This window comes from Camelus bactrianus, chromosome 3, assembly GCF_048773025.1.
Source record: "Camelus bactrianus isolate YW-2024 breed Bactrian camel chromosome 3, ASM4877302v1, whole genome shotgun sequence".
Lineage (NCBI taxonomy): Eukaryota > Metazoa > Chordata > Mammalia > Artiodactyla > Camelidae > Camelus > Camelus bactrianus.
The window spans coordinates 83,788,477-83,813,652 of NC_133541.1; the positions used below are offsets into that span (position 1 = coordinate 83,788,477).

The window sequence follows — 25,176 nt, forward strand, 5'->3', positions numbered from 1 at the left end:
GATAGACAGATAGATAGAGACAGAGATACATTCCTTTTCATATTCTTTTTCATTATAGGCTATTAGATGGTACTGAATATGGTTCCCTGTGCTATATAGTAGGACCTTGCTGTTTATCTATTTTATAAATATTAGTTAGTATCTGCAAATCACAAACTCTCTTTTTTTTCTCAGTTGACCTGAGAAACTTCATTTCATAATACAGTTTCTATGGTAAAGCACATTTCCAAAATTACCAAAAAACTTGTACAATACATTAGGTTTAAAATTTAGAACTTTCTTACACATTAAAATGAGAAATAAAGTTATACATTGCTTCTCTAACATACAAAAACTCTGATATAAAAAACATCAATAAACAATTCGGGGCCTAAAAATTAAACACTACAAATTTCTAATTTGAGTAACTTTAAATAATGATACAAAATTAAAATTCTGTGGAGAGACATATTTAGCCAAATATCTTGACTAGTAGTTTTTCCTATTAATAAAAATCTTTACTCTATCATTGTTTTTCACATAACTCCAAGTAGTCCACAGCATAGCTGAAGTCACTGAGAACTATGGGTATGGAAATATCTACAGAAGGAAAATAAAAAACACATACATTCATGAGATCACAGAATTGGAAGTAATCTTTGTAAGTCAAATAGTCTATCTCCTTATTCTAAGGCACAATTATTTTTCAAAAAAGTTAAGATTGACAGAGTTAATCTAAAGTTTAAAATAATACTGAAATATAATAACTTTTCATAATTAAATAGAAACAAGGTCTTTTCTGAGTTTCTAAGCTTCCTCTCAAATAAAAAAATATTTAATAAAGACATGAAAGCAAAAATTTCTTAAGATTATTGGCTACAATAATTTCAGAGTGATTTTAATAAATTAACAAAACATTACATCACTAAACAAGCCAGAAAGTAGGAAGTCACTAGAGATTACAAATCTTGGCATTACTTTCTGCTCCCATAGTTTCTATTTATTCCAGCAATATTTAATGGAGTCTCTGTTGAACAGTACTAAAGAAACTAACTTTTGTAATATCCCCTAAAATTTAAATTCTCCAACTTAGCACATCTACATGTATGCATTTGTTCATATTGGGCTTACATCAATTTATACCCTTTATTATACACTTAGAACAAAAAACTGATTTAGGATATTAAAAACTGACTTACTAGTCTCATCTAAGTAATAACTAATTTTATAATTTCTAGCTAGTAAAACATTTTTTCACCAAAGATAAATTTCATTGAACAAATTATCATTTCTATTCATTTCAAAAGCTGTCATGGCTTCAGAAACAGCTACTGGGAAATTAACCATAAATTAGCCTAGGCGTGAAATAAAGCACATATTATACAATTACTTCCCAAGGTCCTTTGTCATTTTAAAATTTACTCTGAGTTAAATTGTATGTCTTTTTATTTTATTAAAAATGCCTATCCCTTCTACTACCTTGAATTAAAACAGTGTGCTTGAATTAGGAGGCAGAAAAGCACAGTACCTAAAGCATGAGAAGGGAAGTTAGACATACCAAAATTTAACTCTACATAATAGAGGTATGATCTCAAACAAGATTCTTGAACTCTCAGAGCCTAAAACAAACAAACAAAAAAAATAGCTTATGAAATGATTGTGCTTTAAGGAGCTAATGTATATGAAGTGCTCAGCAATGTCTGCTGTACAGTAAGCACTCAATATAGGCAAAGATACTGCTGAGGGTCGTACTGATGCTACTGATAGTAATGAGGATAGTGCTAGCGATGATTCACAATGCTTTCTTCACAATCTAATGAATAAGTGTGAAACAAGTCAGCTTTACTGCAATAAAGCCAGATGAGTAGCCTGGCAAAGAGTGTAAGGTAAGATGAAACTTAGGACAGAGCCAGAAGAATGTCAGCTTTTGCAGAATGGAAGAAGAAAAGCTATGGACTAGGCAGAGAAAAAGCAGTCTTAGAAACAGGAGAAAGAACCAGAAGAGAATTTCACTGAATTACAGAAGAACAAGTTACTTTGCCAGGTAAGTAAAATATTCCTAACAGAATCCTGTGGAGAAAAAAAAAAGGGCAGAAAAATTTTCATTAAAGACATCATCTATATAGATAAGGAAAATATCAGTACCTTACCCTTTCATCCTTTAAGTATATAATTTGATTATTAAAATGTACAATAATCCCCCAAGGTATTGAATCTTGTATCTAAATCTTTGATATTTCTTTAAAATATTCCCAAACACTATGTAATGGAAGAGATAGACCAAGAATTTGTAACAATTTTTGAAAATACTTTTAAAATAAAATTTTTTCATTTCTTGTATGACTCAGCATGACTATTTTCTCCACCTAATGTTTTCAATGTATTTTCACATCTTCCTCTACCTCTGCACTTGTGTAACTTATCTGCAATGTTTAATTGATCTTATGACAGTAAAAGTGGCAGATATAAAAAAATGAGTTGGTTAACAATAGGTTGCTTTGTTCCTTTCAAGAATACAAAGTACAGGATACCTAAACAATAAGAAATTATGAGTTGCAGAGTATCACAACATTTTTAATTGAAGTATAATTAACTTGCAATGTTATATTACTTTCAGGGGTATATCATGGTAATTCGGTATCTTTATACCTTACAAAATAATCACCAGGATAAGTCTAGTTGCCATCCATCACCATACAAAATTATTACAATATTACTGATAACATCCCCTGTGTTGTACATTACATCTCCATAACTTATTTCATAGCTGTAAGCTTGTACCTCTTAATTCCCTTCACCTATTTCACCCATCTGCTCACCCACTTCTCCTCAGGCAACCACCAGTTAGTTCTCCACATCTATGAGTCTGTCTCTATTTTGTTATGTTTGTTTTATTTTTTAGATTCCACATAGTACTGGTCTTTGACTTATTTCACTTAGCATAATACCCTCTAGGTCTATCCATATTGTCATATATTGCAAGATTTTGTTTTTTAATAGCTGAGTAATATTCCATTCTGTATACATACCACAAATTCTTTATTCATTCATCTATTCATGGACAATTAGGTTGCTTCCATATCTTGGCTATTGTAAATAAAGCTGCAATGAACATTGGTATGCATGTATCTCTTTGAATTAGTGCTTCTGTTGTCCTCAGTTAAACATCCAAAAGAGAAACTACTGAGCCATTTAGCAGTTCTGTTTTTAGTTTGTGAGGAAGCTCCATATTGACTTCCATAGTGTCTGTACCAATGTACCTTCCCACCAAAACTGTACTATGGTTCCCTTTTCTTCATATTCTCGCCATCACTTGTTATTCTTGTCTTTTTTTATCACAGCCATTCTGAGAGGTGTGAGGTGATACCTCATTGTGGTTTTGACTGCATTTCCATAAAGATTAGTGATGTTGAGCATCTTTTCGTGTGCCTGTTAGCCATCTGTATGTCTTCTTTGAAAAAGTGTCTATTTATGTCCTCTGCCCATTTTTAAATTGAATCGTTTGGGGTTTTTTGATATTGAATTTTATGAGGTTTTTATATATTTTGGATAATAACCCCTTATTGAACTCATCATTTGAAAATATCTTCTCCCATTCAGAAAGTGCCTTTCCATTTGGTTGATGGTTTCCTTCACTGTGCAAAAAGATTTTCAGTTTGATGTAGTCCCACTTGTCTACTTTTGCTTTTGCTGTCCTTGTCTGAGGAGACAGATCCAAAAAAAAAAATGTTTTTGAGACCAATGTCAAAGAGCATACTGCCTATGTTTTCTTTTAGGAGTTTTACAGTTTCAAGTACTACATTTAAGACTTTAGTCCATTTGAGTTTATTTTTTGTATATGGTATAAGATAGTGAATTAGTTCCATTCTTTGATATGTGGTTGTTCAGTTTTCCCAACACCACTTATTAACAAGACTGTTTCTTCCTCATTCTGTAATCTTGGCTCCTTTGTTGTAGACTAACTGACTGTGTAAGTGTGAGTTTATTCTTGGGCTGTTTATTCTGTTCCATTGATCTATGGGTATGTTTTTGTGCCAGTATCATACTGTTTTGATTACTATAAGCTTTGTAGTATAGATTGAAATCATAAAGCATGATATCATCACATCTGTTAATTATTTTCTTAGACTATTTAAGAAATTTAGACAAATTCAAAAAGTGAATTGATGTTTCTTAAATGAATCCATTCAAACACAATTTAGATAACATAAATCCTGTGTAAGAGCCATTAATGATATAATATGTTCCCCCAGAAATACAGTATAAAATACATGTGCATATGTGCATTTTATAGCACGAAATATATGTGCGTAAATGTCAAATACCGAATTTGACAAGTCATTTAGTTTTTAGTGACACATAAAAGGCTGAAAAATTACCACTCAAAAGTGATGAAACACTGATAACTCAATGAAGAGTAAAAATAATATGGGAAAAGAATACAAGGTGAAGAATTCTTATCAAATTATAGGCACTTCTTTTCTATTCAGTAGGAAAAGATTTTGATTTCAAATTAAAACTGGATTTCCCCAAAACTTATCATTCATCTTTTCAAGTGATTTAAATGAAAATTCTATTAGTTAATCAAAACATTGGCATGTTAATTACACACTTCTTTGTGAAAAGCATTAATTACAATAAAGGCATCACTATGATGATATATAATATCTAACAAATTGTGGTTTATTGTTAAGTTCTTTTCCACCATCTGCTTAATGAGAGCGTCTCCTGTAGTTTAGCTTACTATTACATTATTAAGATTCCTACCACTTCCTTAATCTATATAAAAGCTATTTGTGTATGTTTCATTTATTGGCAATATCTAGAGCTTAATTCCACTTATCTGTATTAATTAGTGCTTTTTCTACTAGACACGGTCAACAGTCTAAGACAGAGACACAAACATACAAAATCTTTGTAACTATTAGCATGACTTTCATTTTTAAGTAACATTCTCTTCAACAATAACAGTCTTCAATTTCACATCAACATCCTTTCTAACCTGAGTCTCTGCAAGTGCCTACCTGGACAACTCGCTTCTACTTCAGTCTTCTCATAAATCATTCTGTATGTCTCAGCCAAATGACTCTCTGAAAACAAACTGGTCACATTATTACTCAGATTAAAATCCTTAACTTGTTACTAAGCAAAATCCTTCATATGGTCTATAAACTACCCCTTTCACCAACAACACTCTCTCCCCACCTCCCTCACTACAAAGCCAGACTAAGTAAAAAAATGCATTTACCTTTCTCTTTGCCTGGTTAACTACTCCTTATCTTTCAATTCTCAACTGCTAAAGAGGTTTTCATGAATCCCCAACTTCAATCAAATCGCCATTTTAAAGCACCCCCTATAGTCCATTCACAGAATTTGCTTTAATTTGCAATTCTATACTTAACTAAGTGACTATTTTCACACAAGGTTAACTTCATTGAGACATGGACTATTTTACTTACCTGCTGTCTTCTAGTGTCAGCAGCAGTGTCCAACACAGTAGCTGGTGTTTAATAAACATTGGTTGAATCAGTGAATGCTGATCATAGTCATTAGAAAATAAACAACTATAGCTATAAGTTCAAACTCAGCAGTTAATACTTAAATTTATGGGTTTTTTGTAACTTACCAAAGAAGATATGGAAATGAGAAGTGAAGAAAGGAAATGTATAAAGAGGTTAGGGATTTGTGTCTGAATTTAAACTTATGAAGCTCACAATTACTTTAGCCAATTATTAACTTCTATATAGAAAAAATTGGGAAGCAAATATTATTAGTCATAATTTATCTCTTTTGAGGGACTTTAGTAAGTTTATAAAGCAAGAAGAGCCCACTGACATCACACAAATCCTATAATAACTAGATAATCAGCCAATTGTTCATATCATAGAAGGAATACAACCCCATTTAAGCTGAGAAACCCATAAAAAGCAATTAGACTTTATGAAGCAAATACGAATTGTTTAATTTTTTAAAAACATATTTTGCATATCAAATCCTCTTCTAGGAATGTTAAAAGGATTATTGTCTTTTATTCCATGCAATTCTAACATTGTTTTCATAATGTAAAATCTGAAAACCTTACATCTAAATACTTCTAACAATTTCTTTTGAGATAGAGAAAAAATTCAACTACAGCAAAACTCAGCATGTTATTGAAATCTACATCAAGAACATAAATAAGTTATCTTTTCCAAACACTATGCTGTAATCCAAAGTGACATTTTTAGAGCACTCATTTGGAGAAAAAATTCTTGAGGGAATAAATGTCATGCAATTTTTTAATTGTATAATTGAGACAGGAAGGGGGCATGGCACAGCCATTCAAGGAATGCTACAGCAATTAACATCAAATGGTGGAAGATTCAACCCTCAGTAGGCTTTGAGGCTCAGGATGATGAGAGATTTAACTTCTAGTAGATCTTGAGCTTCATTATACGCCCATTGTAATATATTAACATGGTGAATAACACGCCCACAGGCACCATGGCAGTCCCAAGGCTAGCCACAAAAGGTCAAAGAGTGGGAAATGGCCAACTTCGTGGGAATCCCAGCCCCTTCCCCTGAGACTGGTCCTTTCACTTATTAGCACATGAAGCCACTAAGCCCATAGAAACCAGCAACATGGCGCCTTGCTGCCGCCCCCTCTCTCTCCCTCTTCGGAGATGGCCCACATTCTGTCTATGGAGTGTGTACCTACTTTTAATCTGAGCACCCAACCCCCACACCTTGTGGCCTTTCTCTTGCCTTTCAATGTATCTCTCTGAATAAATCTACCTTCACTCAACTGTGGCTCGCTCTTGAATTCTTTCCTGTGCAAAGCCAAGGACCCACACTTGGCAGGGCACGTCCCAGGGGCTCAACCGAGACCTGGCACATAGCCCTTCTCATGCCCCACATCTGTTTTCCTGCATCATAATCATATAAGGAAAGCAGATGTCACAAAAACCTTCTCTACAACTATTATATTTGTCTAATCACTTATATACATATGTACATACATGCATAATTTTTCTACCAAAAAAAAAATCGAGATACCAAAGCTTCTAAATTGTCAACTCCAAAATATGTATAAACCTGATACCATGGGAAGCCAGTGTTTCATGATCAATGATATTATACCATTTGTTCCTAAGACATTTAGCATTCTATATAAAGTTGGAATTTTTAAAAAGATTTTCAAAAAATCATGGAGACACTTTTTCAGTAACTACATTTCTATTTTGTTCCTTAAAAATAAAATGTTTATAATCTTTTACCCTAACTTCTCATAATAACATATTTACGTTAGTTATAAGTTCTAAAAGAAATTCTAAAAAAGATGGAGTGTCATGCAGACAGAGAGGATATTTGTTAACTTACAAACCAAACTTTTACTTAAAGTGAATGGCTTTGGAATCATTTAATAATATTGCATATGGGTGGATACTTAAGTATTATATCTGTACTAATGTAATAGTTGTCTTTTGATCACTCAAATATCATCTTTAGTGTTAATTTTAGATATATTTTAAACCAATGTAGAAAACGTTGACTCAAATTTTCACTTATCAAAATTCTGATGAAAGATAAAGGTGCTTATCTGAAAGTCTCAAATAAGAGTAAATACTGGGTTTGGTGATTTTCAAAAACAAATATTATTAGTATTAAGTCTGACATGAAAGCTAAATAGAATAGCATATAACTCAAGGTTACCATCTTTCTTAGCAAAATATTTTTTTAAAAAACTTTGCATTTGTGCTTCCACTATCTATATTCATCTATGTCTTTTCCAGATATAAAAATTGCATGTCAATTATAAAAGACCTACAAGATTTAGGAATGCACAATAATAAAAAGTGAGAGTGCCTGTAATGTCACCACTCAGAAACAATGACTACTTACCATATGGTATTTATTTGTCCAACACCTTAATTTTTAATACATAATTATAAAATTTTTAATATCTACAAAAGAAATATGTAGTATTTTAGTTATAAAGTACAACTAAAACTGGCATTCCTGAATCTTTTAATAACTATTTAAGAAATAGAATATAACCAAAATGATTAACACTCTTACGATACCCCTCCCAATATGCTCCACACACTCAGAGAAATTCAGATAGGTAGATAGATTCACTAATACATCTCTCTCTTTTTTTTTAATGAAGGTACTGGGGATTGAACCTAGGACCTTGTGCATGCTAAACATGCGCTCTGAGCTACTACCCTCCTACTGACCCATACATCTAATTTCACTTAAGAAAGTCCTTTGCAGACATTGTGGAAAACAGTATGGAGGTTCCCCATAAAACTAAAAATAGAAATATCATATGACCCAGCAATTCCAGTCCTGGGTATATATCCAAAGAAAATAAAAACAGTAATTTGAAAAGATACATGTACTCCAATGCTCATAGCAGCATTATTTACAAAGGTCAAGATATGGAAGTAAACTAAGGGTATATCAACAGATGAATGGATAAAGAAGATGTGGTATATATATATACAACAGAATACCAGTCAGCCACAGAAAAGAATGAAATTTTGTCATTTGCAACATGGATGGACTCAGAGGGTATTATGCTTAGTGAAATAAATCAGACAAAGGGAGACAAATAACATAAGATATCATTTATACGTGGAATCTACAAAGTGAAACAAAATAGTGAATATAGCAAAAAAAGAAAGAAAGAAAAGAAACAGACTTACAGATAAAGAGAACAAACTAGAGGTTATCAGCTGGGAGAGGGAAAGAAAGATGGGCAAGAAATGGGTTGGGATCAAGAAGTACAAAATAAATAAGCTACAAGGATATATAAACAAAGAGCACAGGGAATAGAGCCAATATTTTATGATAACTACAAATGGAATATGACCTTTAAAAATTGTGAACCACTATGATGTACACCTAAAATTTACATAATACTGTAAATCAACTATAATGCAACTAAAAAGAAAGAAAAGAATGTCCCTAGTAAAATAGTAAGAGCTCTCCTGATAAACTTGACCTCTTCTAAGATAATCACTAATTTTTTATAATCCTCTTACTTTCAGACATTGCTTAATTTTGCCTATATGAACTTTATAAAAAAAGGTATATATTCTGTGATGTCTTTTTAAGAACATTTTATTTGAGGGACTCATCCAGCCATATTTACTCCTATAGCCGCAGTTCATTCATTTTGATTTCTGTCTTACAGTATTCCTGTATGTGAATTTGCCACACTGTATGTATTCATGGAAACATTTGAGTTGTTTAGAGTTATGTGCTATTATAAATAAACTAATAAAAACTCCTGTGTCCTAATATAGAAGTACAGCAGTTTCATCAGAGTATATACCTAGGAGTAAAACTGATATCAAAGTCTGGGTTATGCTTTCCTCATGAAATAATGGCAAATTGTGTTCCAAAGTAGTTATATTTTATACACTCTTCAGCAGTGAATAAGAGTTCCATTTGTTTCATTTCATCTCCAACATTTGATATCATCAGAATTCCTAAATGTTCACCTATTTGGTGGATATAAAATGGTTTCTCATTGTGGATATTTTATATTTTTCCTTTCATCTACTTAATTCATCAGTTTACAGAGCTTTCCTATATCCTCCACCTTCATTCCAATGAGGATGAGGAGAGATTTTTATTATCCGTTTCACAGCGGGAAGCTTTTGAGTTTTTCACCGTTGAGTACTATGCTGGCCGTAGGTTTGTCATATATAGCTTTTATGATGTTGAGATATGTTCCCTCTATACCCACTTTGGTGAGAGTTTTTATCATAAATGGGTGTTGAATTTTATCAAATGCTTTTTCTGCCATCTATTGAGATGATCATGTGGTTTTTGTCCTTTCTCTTGTTGATGTGATGAATCACATTGATTGATTTGCGTATGTTGAACCCGTTTTACAAAAGAAGGTATGTGGATGCACATCTTAAATGTGGATCTTAAATGGGATATCTTTAAAGGTCCCAACAGAAATATATGTATATAAGAAGCTTAGACATCTCTGAAGGAAAAAAATAATCTATCCAAAAGGAAAGAAAATAGGCACCAGCTTGGTCCAAAAACAGAACTTCAGAGCTGTAAGGAGGAAATAATTCTGGAAAGCTGATGAGAGTGTTTGTGGAGCTCACAGTGGACACCATTTGAGGATTTTCAGCAACCAGCAATGGCGTAAGATCTGCTGGTGACCATGGTCAGACTCTATTAGGCAGGAGCAGGAACATGTGAAACAAAGTGATCATTACTGTGTGTGACCGCATTCTGGACCCCAGCCTAGGACACTGAAGGAATCCTCGTTAAGTACATTCTATTGCTGGTTTACTACTCACCTGTTACATCATTGAAAGTGGGCTGACTTGTATCTCTTAAAGTCCTAAGAATCTGACATGATCTTGAACATAAGAGGTTTATGAATGTTTTTGGAAAGACATCCATGTAAAGTGTAAAAAGCATTAGACTGAGCATGAGAAGATAAAAATTCTAATCCTAGGTTCACCAAAGACATCTTTATGACTCTGGCCAAGCCACATAACTTCTGTAAGCCTCAGTTTTCTATAACATCTGCTGTGCTTTGGTAGTGTTATGAGAAAGACCAAATAAATATGAGTATGATAAATCACTCTGTAAACTAAAATGTTTTACAAATGTAGAGTTAATAATATTATCAATGCTGATAATGTTCAAACTTGCACATCTATGTTGTGCAACTTATAATTTTAAAAGCCAGAAAGATGACTAAAGCTGCAAGTAAAATAAAAGTTTTTTAAAATTTAAGAGACCTCAACAGTAGTGTCCACACTGTCACTAACTAGGTGAATGACTTTTCCTATTCATGTGTGCGTAAGCTTTTTTTTTTAACTTAAGTATAACCTGTGTGTATATGTGTACCCCCATTTTTATAACACTGGGCTCTCTGCCTCTTTTTTATTGATTTATACTATTTTTATATTATGTATTGCAAATATCTTCTAGTTTTAAATTGCATTTTCACTATCCTAATATCTTTTAATGACTTGAAGTTTTTAATTTTAATGAAGTATAATTTATCAACCTTTTACTTTACCATTACTGCTTTTCATACTGTGTTTAAGGAATGCCAGACACTAAACTTACCTAAAAAGAACAGTGCTAATGGTACCTGGCAGACACACAGGGCTAAGTATGGGCCTGTTCCTACCAGCCAGACAGGAAAACCTCATGATTCACAGGGTACTGAGCAGAGTACACAGAAGGGTCGTTTCTCTAAAGTAGGGAATAAGCAGCTCTAGATCAAGTACTTGAAAAGTGTTTGCACAATTATCCTTGCTTGCTTCTTCCTACACATCTGCCATCATCATGAGAATATGCCTGGGATAGTCTACAGGAGAATCAGAAGCAAAATAGAGCTGAATCATGTCAATGACCTATCCAAGAGCCTGTCTAAGCCAGTTATAAGAGTAAGCCCAGCCAAGAACAGCAGAGCCAACACCCAGCTGATGTTGTGAGCAATAAACTTTTACTACTACTAAGATTATGTGCTACTAAGATTATTGGGGTTGGTTGTTACAGAGAATTATTGTGGCTATGTATAACTGATACACTGTATAAACCTTCATATGGCAAAAGGGATTTTTGGTCTTAAGGCAATCACACAGCTTTGTATATTTCAAAATGAGATCGTCTGCCATCTAAAATAAGATGCTTGAACACTTGAAAAATATACAGTTTTAAATGGTTATAGTGGGTGGGGGGGTGGGTATATCTCAGTGACAGAGCATATGCTTGGCATGTACAAGGTCCTGGGTTCAATCACTAGTATCTCCATTAAAAAATTATTTAAAAATGGTTACAATGGTAGAATTTAACAATCCCTCCAAAAGTTCATATACCATGATCAAGTGAGATTTATTCCAGTGGTGCAAAAATTTTTAAAAATCGGCAAATCAATCAATGTGACATACTACATTAACAAATTGAAGAATAAAAACCTTATGATCACCTCAATAGATGCAGAAAAAGCTTTTGATAAAATTCAACATCCATTTATGATAAAAAAAAAAAAAAACAAAACAACTCTCCAGAAAGCAGGTACAGAAAAAGAACATACCTCAACATAATAAAGACCACATGTGACAAACCCACAGCTAACATCATACTCAACGGTGAAAACCTGAAAGCTTTCCCTCTAACATCAGGGATAAGACGAGGATGCCGACTCTCACTACTTCAGTTCTACATAGTTTTGGAAGCCTTAGCCACAGCAATCAAAGAAGAAAAGGAAATAAAAGAAATACAATCTGGAAAGAAAGAAGAAAAACGGTTACTGTTTGTAGTTATGATACTACACAGAGAAAATCCTAAAGGAACCACCAGAAAACTACTAGAGCTCATCAGTGAATTCAGTGAAGTTGTAGGATACAAAATTTAATGTACAGAAATGTGCTGCATGTCTATACGCTAACAACAAAATATCATAAAGAGAAATTAAGGAAGCAATCCCATGTATAATCACATCAAAAAGAATAGTATACCTAGGAATAAGCCTACCTAAGGAGGCAAAGACCTGCACTATGAAAACTATAAGATACTGATGTAAGAAAGTGAAGACCATACCAACAGATGGAAAGATATACCATATTCTTGGATTAGAAGGATCAATCCTTTAAAAATGACCATACTACCCAAGGCAATATACAGATTCAATGCAATCCCTATCAAATTACCAATGACATTTTTCACAGAACTGGAATAAAAATTTTAAAGTTGAATGGAAACACAAAAGACCCTGAATAGTCAAAACAATCTTAGGAAAGGAAAGCTGGAGGAATTATGCTCCCCGACTTCAAACTATACTACAAAGCTACAGCAATCCACAAAGTATGATACTGGCACAAAAACAGACACAAAGATCAATGAAACAAGATAGAGAATCCAGCCCAGAAATAAACCCACACACTAATGGTCAATAAATCTACTACAAAGGAGGCAAGAATATACAATCAAGAAAAGACAGTCTCTTCAATATACACTGCTGGAAAAACTGGACAGCTACATGTAAAAGAATGAAATTAGAACAGTCTCTAACACCATATATAAAAATAAACTCAAAATGGTTTAAAGACCTAAATGTTATGACTGGGTTCTATAAAACTCCTAAAGGAAAACACATACAGGACATTCTGTGACATAAATTGCAGCAATATTTTTGGGAGTCCGTCTCCTAAAGTAATGGAAACAAAAGCAAAAATAAACAAATAGGACCTAACTTAAAAGCTTTTGCATAGCAAAGGCAACTTAAAAGCTTTTGCACATCAAAGGAAACACAATGAAAAGACAACCTACTAAATGGGAGAAAATATTTGCAAATGATACAACCAACAAGGAATTAATTTCTAAAATATATGAACAGCTCATTCAGCTCAATATCAAAAAAAAAAAAAAAACAAAAACAAACAAAAAAAACCAACCCAATCAAAAAATGGGCAGAAGACTTAAATAAACATTTTTCCAAAGAAGACATACTGATGGCCAACAAGCACAAAAAAAGATGCTCCACATCACTAGTTATTAGAGAAATGCAAATCAAAATTACAATAAAGCATCACCTCACACTAGTAAGAATGGTCATCATCAAAAAGTCTACAAATAATAAATGCTGGAGAGGGTATGGAAAAAGGGAACCTTATACACTCTTGGTGGGAATGTAAAACTATGGAAAACAGTATGGAAGTTCTTTAAAAAACTAGAAATAGACTTACCATATGATCCAGCAATCCTACTCCTGGGCATATATCCAAAGAAAACTCTAATTCAAAAAGATACATTCACCGCAATGTTCATAGTAGCACTATTTACAATAGCCAAAACATGGAAGCAACCTAAATGTCCATTCACAGATGAATGGATAAAGAAGATGTGGTATATTTATACAATGGAACATGACTCAGCCATTAACAAAGAACTAAATAATGCCATTTGCAGCAACATGGATAGACCTAGAGATTATCATAATAAGTGAATTAGGTCAGAGAAAGACAAATACTGTATGGTATTACTTATATGTGGAATTTAATAAAGTAGCAGAGATGAACTTATTTACAAAACAGAAATAGACTCACAGACATAGAAAACAAACTTATGGTTACCAAAAGGGAAAGGTGGGGAGAGATAAATTAGGAATTTGGGATTAACAGATACATGCTACTGTATACTAAACAGATAAACAAGGATCTTCTGTACAGCACAGGGAACTGTATTTGATATCTTGTAATAACCTGTAATAGAAAAGAATCTGAAAAAGAATAGATAGATAGACAGATAGATAGATGTATGTACAACTGAATCACTATACTCTAATTAACAGAAAAATGGTTACAGTGATAAACATTATGTCATGAAACTTAACACAATTAAAAAATGGAAAGGATCTTTCCATTATACAATGCCAGGCATTAATACTAAGGACAGCATTCCCCAATCTAGGCCCTAACTTACTCTCTTGTGTCTTTTCTTGCCATTTTACTAGTTGCATCCTATTTTCTAAGGACTGTGATCTTCCTATAGTTCTTTACATACATGATGTTTTTCTTCTCTTCTCTGAGACTCAGCTCCCACCTTCCCCATGATAGAAGTGTCCCTTCTTCTCTTTGAGGCTCTTTCTGAGTGACTCTCAACAAACTCTTAGGTGGGTAACATCTCTCTTACAGAAAACATTTCGTAATTTCCCCTGCCAGGACACATGGTATTTCTCTTCTCCCAAAATACCTACTATCATGTTCTTGGAGCACTGTACTGTAATTATATGTATGCATTTGTCTCCTCCAATGCAACCGAGCAACTAGAGAAAAGAATCTTTGCTTTTTCCTCATCTTTGTGTTTACGGTGCCTAACAAAGGGCCTGGCACATAAAAGATGATGAACAAAATTCTGCTTTATAAATCATATGCAAGCAAACAAGCAGACAAATTAACCAGTCACACACTCCCCTCCCAGGGCAGGCAGGAGCTTTACCTTCTAAATCCTTCTATTTCTTTTTCCTCACCACTAAGGAAGGTACCCTGGAATAGGATCTCAATAATTGACAGAAAAGTGCCTAAGATTTATGAAGAAGACAGCAAATAGAGACACAGTTTCTGTACTCAGATACTTAGTGATAGTTATGTGAAGAAAATTTTTATACAATAGCCCAGTTCTCCTGAAGTGCTTTCAATCATGAAATACTGCTCGGCTCCAAATGTTTCCTGTCTCTATTACGGGAGATTCTATTAAAAATAAGAAAAGGACAAGGAATCTGGCCCCTGAACAACCATTCAGTAAATATTAAGCTGAACTTGAGCAAGGAGATTTGCTTAAAACCGATTTAACATGACAGTAATAGAATTTTTAAGTAAAAGTGCTAAACAAGTAAAAGGTAGACCTGCTTCCCACACTGATATTCAATGATATACCAGGGTTTATATTTCATGTGCAAATGTTTATTTGCTGTCGAAAAGACCACTTTGCATGAACAGAAATATATAAAGTAAAAAAAATTAGTTTGATTTTGGTTAAGAGATTGGTGAAATAACTACTGTGACTCATTTACATTTGACTCACTTTTTAATAAACCTTTAGCAGAACTAGATGTTCAAAACTATAGAACAAGAAGCTAAACAAAATTCCCAAGCTGGATTATGAAATGATTGCCATTAAGTAAAAATATGTACAAACAGAACATTGTTTTTCTTCATTATTCTCCTAAGTCATTTTCCTTATCCTTAGTCTTTAGCAATAATAGTCCTTCATTCGTGATAGGAGAGCTAAGATTAAACAAAGTGAAATGAGTAAGTAAATAAACAAACAGAACAGATCCTTAAAATTCTATAAATCTAGGAAATAATAATTTTATCTAATAACACTGTTTTCCTATTTTAGAAAAAATAATTATTACAATTGATAATATCTTTCAGACTAATTGGTTTTACTAGGACTTTTAAATGAATTAAAGATGGTAAGTATGATAAAATTCCATTTTCAAGATGACTACTTGGAGAAACAAAATAAATATCCATATTCCCTGGAAATCTTTTTATCATGATCTTTGTTTAAGTATTATCTGAAATAAAAGCTACAAAAAATTCCTTATATATTTTTCTGCCAGTATTTCAGGTTATCATGCAATATATCATTATTTTATGCAGCCCTAGACTATTAATCAGTGATTAAAAGTGATATAAAATAATCTCTCTGTCGATGAAAGAAAAATAGAGCTGACCTAGGTAACTTTGGAAAATGGTGTTTTAACTTGATTCTGTTAGGATAAAGACAAAAAGAACTGTACGTAAACAGATTAGTCTAGTTGGTAAGTGTTTCTTATGTGGACAGAAGTTAAAAATTCTGAAACTAGTTTACATGCATACTCAGGTTGAATAGATAAAATGCAGATAATGGAAGTCAGGTTCCTCAAGGTCAGAGAAAGAATTTACAAATAAGCAATGCAGAAAGTCTAGAATGAACCCTGTGGTATTGGATCAGAGTTGGAGACATCAATATAAACTCATCTGCTTTAATATAAATGCAGATACAAAATAGCTAGACACAGAAATAATTAGAGATGTGTGTACATGTAGACACATTTTCTAGGGCTGTCAACTGAGAGGGCCCATAAAAGTGACATCCCAGTAGCAGCAAGCATACCTTGGTTTCTAAATACAATTTGTCAACAAAAGGAACCAGGGATTCTTCGAAAATGGCTGAGCTGGAAAATTTTATGACTGAGGCAGGGAAAACAGAAGATGAGCCTGGAGTACCTTGTAGTGACACAGGGTAAGGACGTACTTAGAGAGGTGGGTGGGGAGAAAGGCTAAGGCATGTTGGAAGGACACAGGAATCAATGTGAACGAGCTCACAATGGTCAAAGCTGATATGGCAACTTTATAGTTTCTATCAAATTTAAAACATGAATACTCCTCGACTCAGCCATTTTATTTCCAGTTATCCACCAGAGATAAACACACATGTATACATACCTACTAGGATGTTGAATGTAGCACTATTTATATAATAGCAAAGAGTTGGATACAAACTAAATATACAGCAACAGGGAAAAAGTTAAACTACAATACATCTATTGAATGGAATGCCATGAAGTAGGATTTTGGGGGTTTTGGGGGGAGCGGTGTATATCTTATGTACTGACATACAAAGACATCTGTAGGTGAGACACTACATTTTAGTGGTTAAGAGAAAGAATTCTTTTTTTATTTCTTCTTTTTCAGTTTTATTAGGTAGGATTGTTACAATTCGACTGCACATATACGATGTATTGTGTGTAAATACATATATACAATATACTGCACATATTTTTTAAACTTACACATATGTACTGTTCATTGTTTCCAAGAACATTTAGAGCTTTAGCGTTTTAAACCCACATAGTTATCAAAGGAATAAAGTCAACCACAAAATAAGGATTAATCTAAAAAGATACATACACCTCACTATTAACAGCAACCCTATCTAAAACTGCCAAGATATAGAAGCATCATAAGTGCACATCAATAGATGAATGGATAAGGAAGATGCAGCATATATATGTAATAGAATACAATCCACCATAAGAGAGAAGGATATTTTGCCTTTTGCAGCCCTTCATTCACTTTTTTTTCCCCACTTCAAAAATCAGAATTTTATAACTGGCATAAACATTTCCATTGCATCAAAAACAACAAAATACCTAGAAATAAACTTAACCAAGGAGGTTACTTATACCCTAAAAACTGTAAAACACTGATGAAGGAAACTGAAGATGACACAAAGAAACAGAAAGATTGGAAGAGTCAACACCATGCTCTTGGATTGGAAGAGTCAACATTATCAAAACAGCTGTACTACCAAAAGCAATCTACAGATCCATGCAACTCCTGTCAAAGTACTCAGTATTTTTCACAGAACTAGAACAAACAATTCCAAAATTTATATGGAACCATAAAAGACCCCAAACTGCCAAAGTAATCTTTTGTAGGTCTTTTTTTTTTTTTTTTTTTTTTTTTTGCTCTTTCTTCTTTTTGTTCTCTTTTCTTATGGTTTGATGACTAAAGAAGTTCCTTTAGCATCTGTTGTAAAGCTGGTTTTGTGGTGCTGAATTCTTTTAGCTTTTGTTTATCTGTGAAGCTTTTGATTTCTTCATCAAATCTGAATGAGAGTCTTGCTGGATAGGTTGTAGGTTTTTCCCTTTCATCACTTTAAATATATCTCCCCACTCCCTTCTGGCCTGTAGAGTTTCTGCTGAAAAATCAGCTGATAACCTTATGGGAGTTCCCCTGTACGTTATTTGTTGCTTTTCTCTTACTAATTTTAATATTTTCTCCTTACCCTTAATTGTTGTCAATTTGATGACTATGTGCCTTGGTGTGCTCCTCTTTGGGTTGATCCTGTGTGGTACTCTCTACACTTCCTGGACTTGGGTGACTGTTTCCTTTCCCAAGTTGGGGAAGTTTTTGTCATAATCTCTTCAAAAATTTTCTCCGGTTCCTTCTCTCTCTCTTCTCTTTCTGGGACCCCTATAGTGCAAATATTAGTGCACTTCATGTTGCCCCAGAGTTCTCTTAAAAGGAGAAAGAATTCTGAAGCCAGACTAGAACTCGATTCATATCTAGACCGTAAACCACTTTTTACAACTTTAGACTAGTTCTTTTATCTTTTTCTGCTTGTAAACAATAACTTTGTATTTCACTGATTCTTAGACACACATTGTCTCCCCATATCTCAACATCTCTAAAATTAGAATATCTTACAATAAACAGAATTTGAGATTCCCGAACTTCAGAAACAATCTGTTTTAAAAATTAATAAACTCAAAAACACTCAACATAGTCAAGTGGTAATAGGATTTTCTTTGGAATGTTTCAAAATCTCTTAATTAAACTGCTTAATTTTCAAGTGGAATGGGTTTTTCCATTAGGTTCTGGATACAACTAAACTGTTATTATTTTTCTTCATTTCCTTTTTAAAAATAGTTTTTTTCCATTCCCGTATTATCTCAATTTTCATATATCTGTTAGGCTTTGAGACCTCTACAAACTCACACTACTGGCAAATATCAAGTACCAAAGTGCCTTCAAACTTTGTATGCATCAAGACCTTAAACTCCCTAATTTAAGTACATATTTTGCTTCGGGATTTTTCTCAACAACTAAGACAAGTTTGCTCCTTAGGATTTTCATATGTCTTACTGAAGTGTGTTGAAACTCATTTCAATCACCTTAGAGCTCTGATGCTATCAGCAAAACATTACATGTAAATGATTTGATCATATTAACTGACTAGTAACTTTTTTAGAAAACGGTGGTGCAACAGAATTCTCAGTTTTAATGTTACATATATTTTGAATGCATTCTAATATATACCTATTTTGGAAAATATACACCTATTTCTTCAACAAAACATTTAACAAGAACAGTACCTTGTATTTCTCATATGTTTAGATTCATACAGAAAAAGTAAACAGTGAAGGTCTAAATACCAATTTTTTTTTTTTAAACGGAGGTACTGGGGATTGAAACCAGGACCTTCTGCATGCTAAGCACAGCTATACCACAGAGCTATTAACCTCCCCTAAACATCAACATAGATTCCTATGACTCTAAATACCATAATCTAATATTTTCTTGCTCATTTGAAAAAATGAGATTTAAAAGTTCATATACCTAAGAAATAGCATGGTTTATAAAAGTATTAACAATTAAAAACACCATTTCCTTCTAATGACTACCAGCATTATTTGAAACTCGTATTTTTCTAGAACCTCAATATTTCTTTCAAAGTATGAGGGAAAATCAAACACTACTGACCTTAGAGGATAAAATTACTTTACAATCTTTTCATAGGAAAGAAACAGAAAATAAACAGCTAACAAAAATGACACTTGAAAATGGTGGTGCTATGAGTGTGGCAAATATTTATAGTTTTGTACCTAATGAGTAGAAGCGACAGAACAGTACAGTTCTAGATTAAACATCAGATTTTGGTAAATTTATACAGTCTCTTCTTCTGCAGATACAACTTGGCAGTTACCAAACGAAAAAGGAATAGGCAAAGAGAAACATGGAGAGTATGATGAACATTTCCCATCTCAGTTTAACCATATCTAGAATATTCTTAATAAAATTTTTCCAGAAGCACTGACATTTTAGAGAAATGTACAGTTCTCACCTTACTAACAAATTTGTGCATTTATATACATAGATTACATGAAGTTCTTTTTGTATGCCTTTCAAAAAGTCACCCACAGAACCTGGAGAATATTAAATTCTACATCCTTTTTGGCTATTTCAAGAAATAAAATAAAATATTATGTTGTTTTACTTAATATGACATCTAGAGATGTTAATTATGCACCATATTATTAATCTCCTACCTATCTTCAGAAATTAATGACAATAGAAAACAGTTTGTATTCACATGAGCTTGGTGTAACTAAAGCTGAACTAAGTTATTAGTATACTTATATAAAAAGTTCACCAAATATTTAAATTTATTTTAGTATAGGCACTCTGTTACTTTACCCAACCAAAAGAACTTGTTTTCTGAAAATATTTCACCACCAACCTCTACTCCAGTCAACTGAAACTTTCAAAAAACCATATGCATAGTTTTTTCCTTTTACAAAAAGTATCTCTTCAAATATCCTCTAACACATTTCTCTGGGCAGTGAAAATAACTTTTTAAAAACTAAGGCTTTCCTAATAAGCCATAATCACACAGCAACCACTATACAGTCTGGTTCCTGTTTTACTTTCTTATAGACTGTGGAATTATTATTCAACTAAAACATCATTGTCTATTCATCTCTCCCCCATAATTTCTCATCCGTCCTCTAACCTTTACTGAGCTCCTTATGTAACAAGCACTGCTCTGGACACTAGAGAAAATAAGTAGAATACTTCTCTTCAAATAGTTAACAGTCACTGGGGATACAAGGATGAACAAGAGACAGTCTCTTTCTTAATTATCACGTAGTCTATAGAAACACAGGCAAGTAAACAGGCAATGATTATAGCATGTAGTAAGTCCCTGTGACAGGAGTAGGTTGTGGGTGCTGTGCAAATACCTGGAAGAAAAGCCTAGCCTTGAAGAGGCATCTCAAGGAAGGCAATTAGAGGAAAGAAAGTTGAAAGTTGGACCTACAGGACCAACTATGTAAGTTAATTAGAGGAACGTATGTGGGATGGGACTTCTAGACACAGGAAATGTCATGTAAAATCAAGAGGTGAGAGAATTCATGCTGGGAACCACAAATAATCTATTTTTTAGTGGATACAGAATTCAGAGGGCTACTGGAGAGAGATGATGCCATATACTACGAGTTCTGTATCTATCCAATATTATTTCAGCTAATATATTGAAATTATAAGGCTTATTTAAAAAGCTAAATGTTTCTCTATAGTATTTCTTACAACTGCATGAATGTACAATTATTCCAAAATAAAAGGTTTAATTTAACCCACTTACCTATGGTCAATTAATCTAGGACAAAGGAGGCAAGAATACACAATGGAGAAAAGACAGTCTCTTCAATAAGCTACATGTTAAAAAATGAGATTAGAACACTTCCTCATACCATATATAAAAATACACTCAAAAAGGATGAAAGACCTAAATTTAACATCACAAACCATAAAAATTCTAGAAGAAAACACAGGCAGAACATTTTCTGACATAAATCAAATTTTTTTTTGGATCTGTCTCCTAAGGTAAAGGAAACAAAAGCAAAAATAATTTTAAGAAGGGGACAAAATTAAACTTAAAAGCCTTTATGCAAAGGAAACCATCAACAAAATGAAAAGACAACCTACTGAATGGTAGAAAACATTTGCAAATGATATGACAGAGAAGGGCTTTATAGCCAAAAATAAATAGCTCATACAACTCAGTATCAAAACAAACAAACAAACAAAAAGACAACCTGATTAAAAAGTGGGCAGAAGACCTGAGCAGACATTTTTCCAAAGAAGATATATAGATGGCTAACAAGCACACGAAAAACTGCTCAACACTGCTAATCATTAGAGAAATGTAAATAAAAACCACAATGAGACATCACTTTACACTTTTCAGGATGGCTATCATTAAAAAGTCTACAAATAACAAATGTGGGGAGGATGTAGAGAAAAGGGAACCTCTGTACACTCTTGGTGGGAAGGTTAGCTGGTGCAGCCACTGTGGAAAACAGTATGGAGATTCCTCAAAAAACTAAAAATAGAACTATAATATGATCCAGTAATTCCATTCCTGAGTATATAACAAAGAAAATAAAAACACTAATTCAAAAAGATACATGCACCCCAATGTTCACATAGCAGCATTATTTACAATAGCCAAGACATGGAAGCAACCTAAGTGTCCATCAACAGATGAAAAGATAAAGAAGATATGGTATATACATGCAATGGACTATTACTCAGCCACTAAAAAGAATGAAATTCTGCCATTTGCAACAATGTGGATGGACCTAGAGGGTATTATGCTTAGTGAAACAAGTCACACAGAGAAAGACAAATACTGTATGATATCACTTATATGTAGTATATAAAAATAAAAATGAATGGATATAACAAAAAAGAAACAGGCTCACAGAGAGAACAAACTGGATCCCAGTGGTGGGGAGGCAAGACAGAGTATGACGTTAAGAGAGATAAACTACTGTGTATAAAATAGATAAGCAACAAGGATATGTTGTACAGCAGAGCACAGGGAGATTTAGCCATTGTTTTATAATAACTTTATTTATTTTTTTTTTAGTAAAGGTAGATTTATTCAGAGAGATACATTAAAGGCAAGAGAAAGGCCATAAGTTGTGGGGGTTGGGTGCTCAGATTAAAAGTAGGTACACATTCCATAGACATAATGTGGGCTGTCTCTGAAGAGGAAGAGAGAGAGAGGGGCCTATAATAACTTTAAATGGAGTATAATCTATAAAAATATTGAATCATTACACTGTATACCTGAAATTAATATTATAAATCAACCAAACTTCATTTTTAAGAAAGGTTTAATTTTTAAAAGCTAGGTAAGGATTTTTTAAATAGAATATTAGAATTGAATTTTTGAGCATAATATCAATAAGAAAATATAATCCTTTGATTTCCAGTGGGAAATTCAGGTAAGAAATTAATATTAATTTAAAAATCCAAATTAACAATAGGAAAAATATAGGGCTTATCTGTTTTTTAAAAGTGTTGATCTATTCCAGATGTTCTTCCAAAAAGAAGAAATCAGGGAAAACTTATTTGAAATGGCTGTTATTAGCAAACATTTCTCTGGTTTGAGTGGCCTGATGGGATGGTGGAAAGAATGAAGGCTTTAGATTCAGTTTTAGATCTTAGATTTGCCCCTTACTTAACTCCTAGGCTGTCTTTTGACTTAAATTTTGTGATAACAACATTGAATTTTCTAAAAGTTTCTCTGAGAATATGAAATACAGGGATGGACCTTAAAAAAGTTGATTCAAGGACCTATTAGAATGATTCACAAAGATTTCCAAATAATTTAACTCTTGTTCTGGATAACTGGCACTAAATTCAGTCATGTGCTTGGACCAGGTTTTGGTTGTCTGGGAAGGGTAAGGGGGATCAATTAAGACTGTGTTCACATCCAAGTATACAGATCTGTACTATCACAGTAAATACTGTTTAACGATGAGACAGATGGAGTACACACACCCACAAGAGATGGTTCCCTGCACATATCCAGATTAATACACTGCTCTAGCCTTCTGCATATAAAAGATTGGGCCCAAAGAGGGATGGCTGAACTTCTAAACATTTTAATGAGACTCTTACTTATTTGACATTATCATCTGCAGCTAGTACATACCCTGGCAAGAACTGTGAGGTCTCAGACTGTACCCGCTGGTCACTTTAGATATGTGAACTTTTTGTCTGTCTCACTTAATTATTGTTTGAGTACTTTATTAAGGTAAAATTAACATAATAAATTGCACATATTTAAAATATGCAATATGATAATATCAGCTTTGACATATGTATGTATATAGTTATGTATCTGTGAAACCATCATCACAACCAAGATAATGAACATAACCATCACCATCGGGAGCCTCTGTAATCTCTTCTCATCCCTTCCTCTTCCCCCACCCCGTACCAACCAGCCAAGCAATGATCTCCTTTATGATAGTATACATTAATGTGAATTTCCAAGAATTTTATATAAGTGGAATCTCACAGTATGTACTCATATTTATCTGGCTTCTTTCACTCAGCATATTTCAGATTCATCTCTGTTACAGTATGTTATCAGTAGCTCACTGCTTTTTACTGTTCCATTATATGGAACCATACTTTGCTTATTCATGCACCTGTGGATAGACATTTGGGCTGTTCCTAGCTTGGAGCTATTACGAATAGAGCTATGAACATTCATGCAGAAGTTTTTCTATGGACATGTTCACTTCTCTTGGGTAAATACTCAGGAGTGGGATGGCTAGATCATATGTTAGGCATATGTTTAATTTTTTTAAGAAACTGACAAACTATTGTCTAGAGTGACTGTATCACTTTACATTGCCACAAGGAGTGTATGATTGTTTCAGTTACTCTATAGTTTTGTCAATACATGGTGTGAACAGTATTTTTAATTTTAGCCATTCTAATAGGTGTGTAATAATATCTCACTATGGTTTTATTTGCATTTTTCTAATAACTAACTATGTTAAGCATCTGTTCATGTGCATATCTGCCATTCATCTATTCTTGGTAAAGCGTCCAAAGCTTTAGCTCATTTTTCAATAAGATGTTTGTTTTCTTACTGAGTTTTGAAAGTTCTTTATATATCCTGAATACAAGATTTTTCTCCAATTTATTCTTAGCAAATATTTTCTCTCGGTCTGTGGCTTTTCATTCTCTTAAGAGTGGCTTTTGAGGAGCAGAAGTTTTTCATTTTGATGAAAGTCCAAGACAATTTGCTCTTTTATAGATGGTACTTTGGATGAAATCTTAGACAAACCTAAGATAATAAGGAAAATTCCTCCCAGGGTTCTGGTGTTTCTCTCACAGTTACCTCCTCCATTAACAGGCTTCAAATAAAAATGAGCAAACAAAGAAAGGAAAAAAAAAAAAAAAGGAAGCCAGGACAGGATCCATAAAGCTGTTTCCAGAAAATTAAGGAGAAAAATGAACAGGAAAAACAAATGACAAAGGAGGAATAATTTAACATCAAGCAATAAATTACAGTACA

General features: G+C 33.2%; 1 protein-coding gene across 4 annotated transcripts in view; it reads right to left on the reverse strand.

Annotated features, from left to right (window-relative positions):
• The window catches only part of DTWD2 (DTW domain containing 2), a 155,159-nt gene that overhangs the window by 14,435 nt on the left and 115,548 nt on the right, over nucleotides 1–25,176 (reverse strand). For 2 of the 4 annotated variants that reach the window (XR_012505602.1, XM_074360530.1), the window contains exons 5-6: nucleotides 5,439–5,479; nucleotides 5,004–5,080 (exon numbers count right to left, since the gene is read on the reverse strand). The exons of the other annotated variants lie outside the window; for them this stretch is intronic. Coding sequence is in view for 1 of the 2 variants with exons in the window: in XM_074360530.1 (XP_074216631.1) it covers nucleotides 5,004–5,080; nucleotides 5,439–5,479 (118 nt within the window). In the remaining variant the exon portion in view is untranslated. The remainder of the gene's footprint in view (nucleotides 1–5,003; nucleotides 5,081–5,438; nucleotides 5,480–25,176) is intronic. 4 annotated transcript variants of the gene reach the window in all.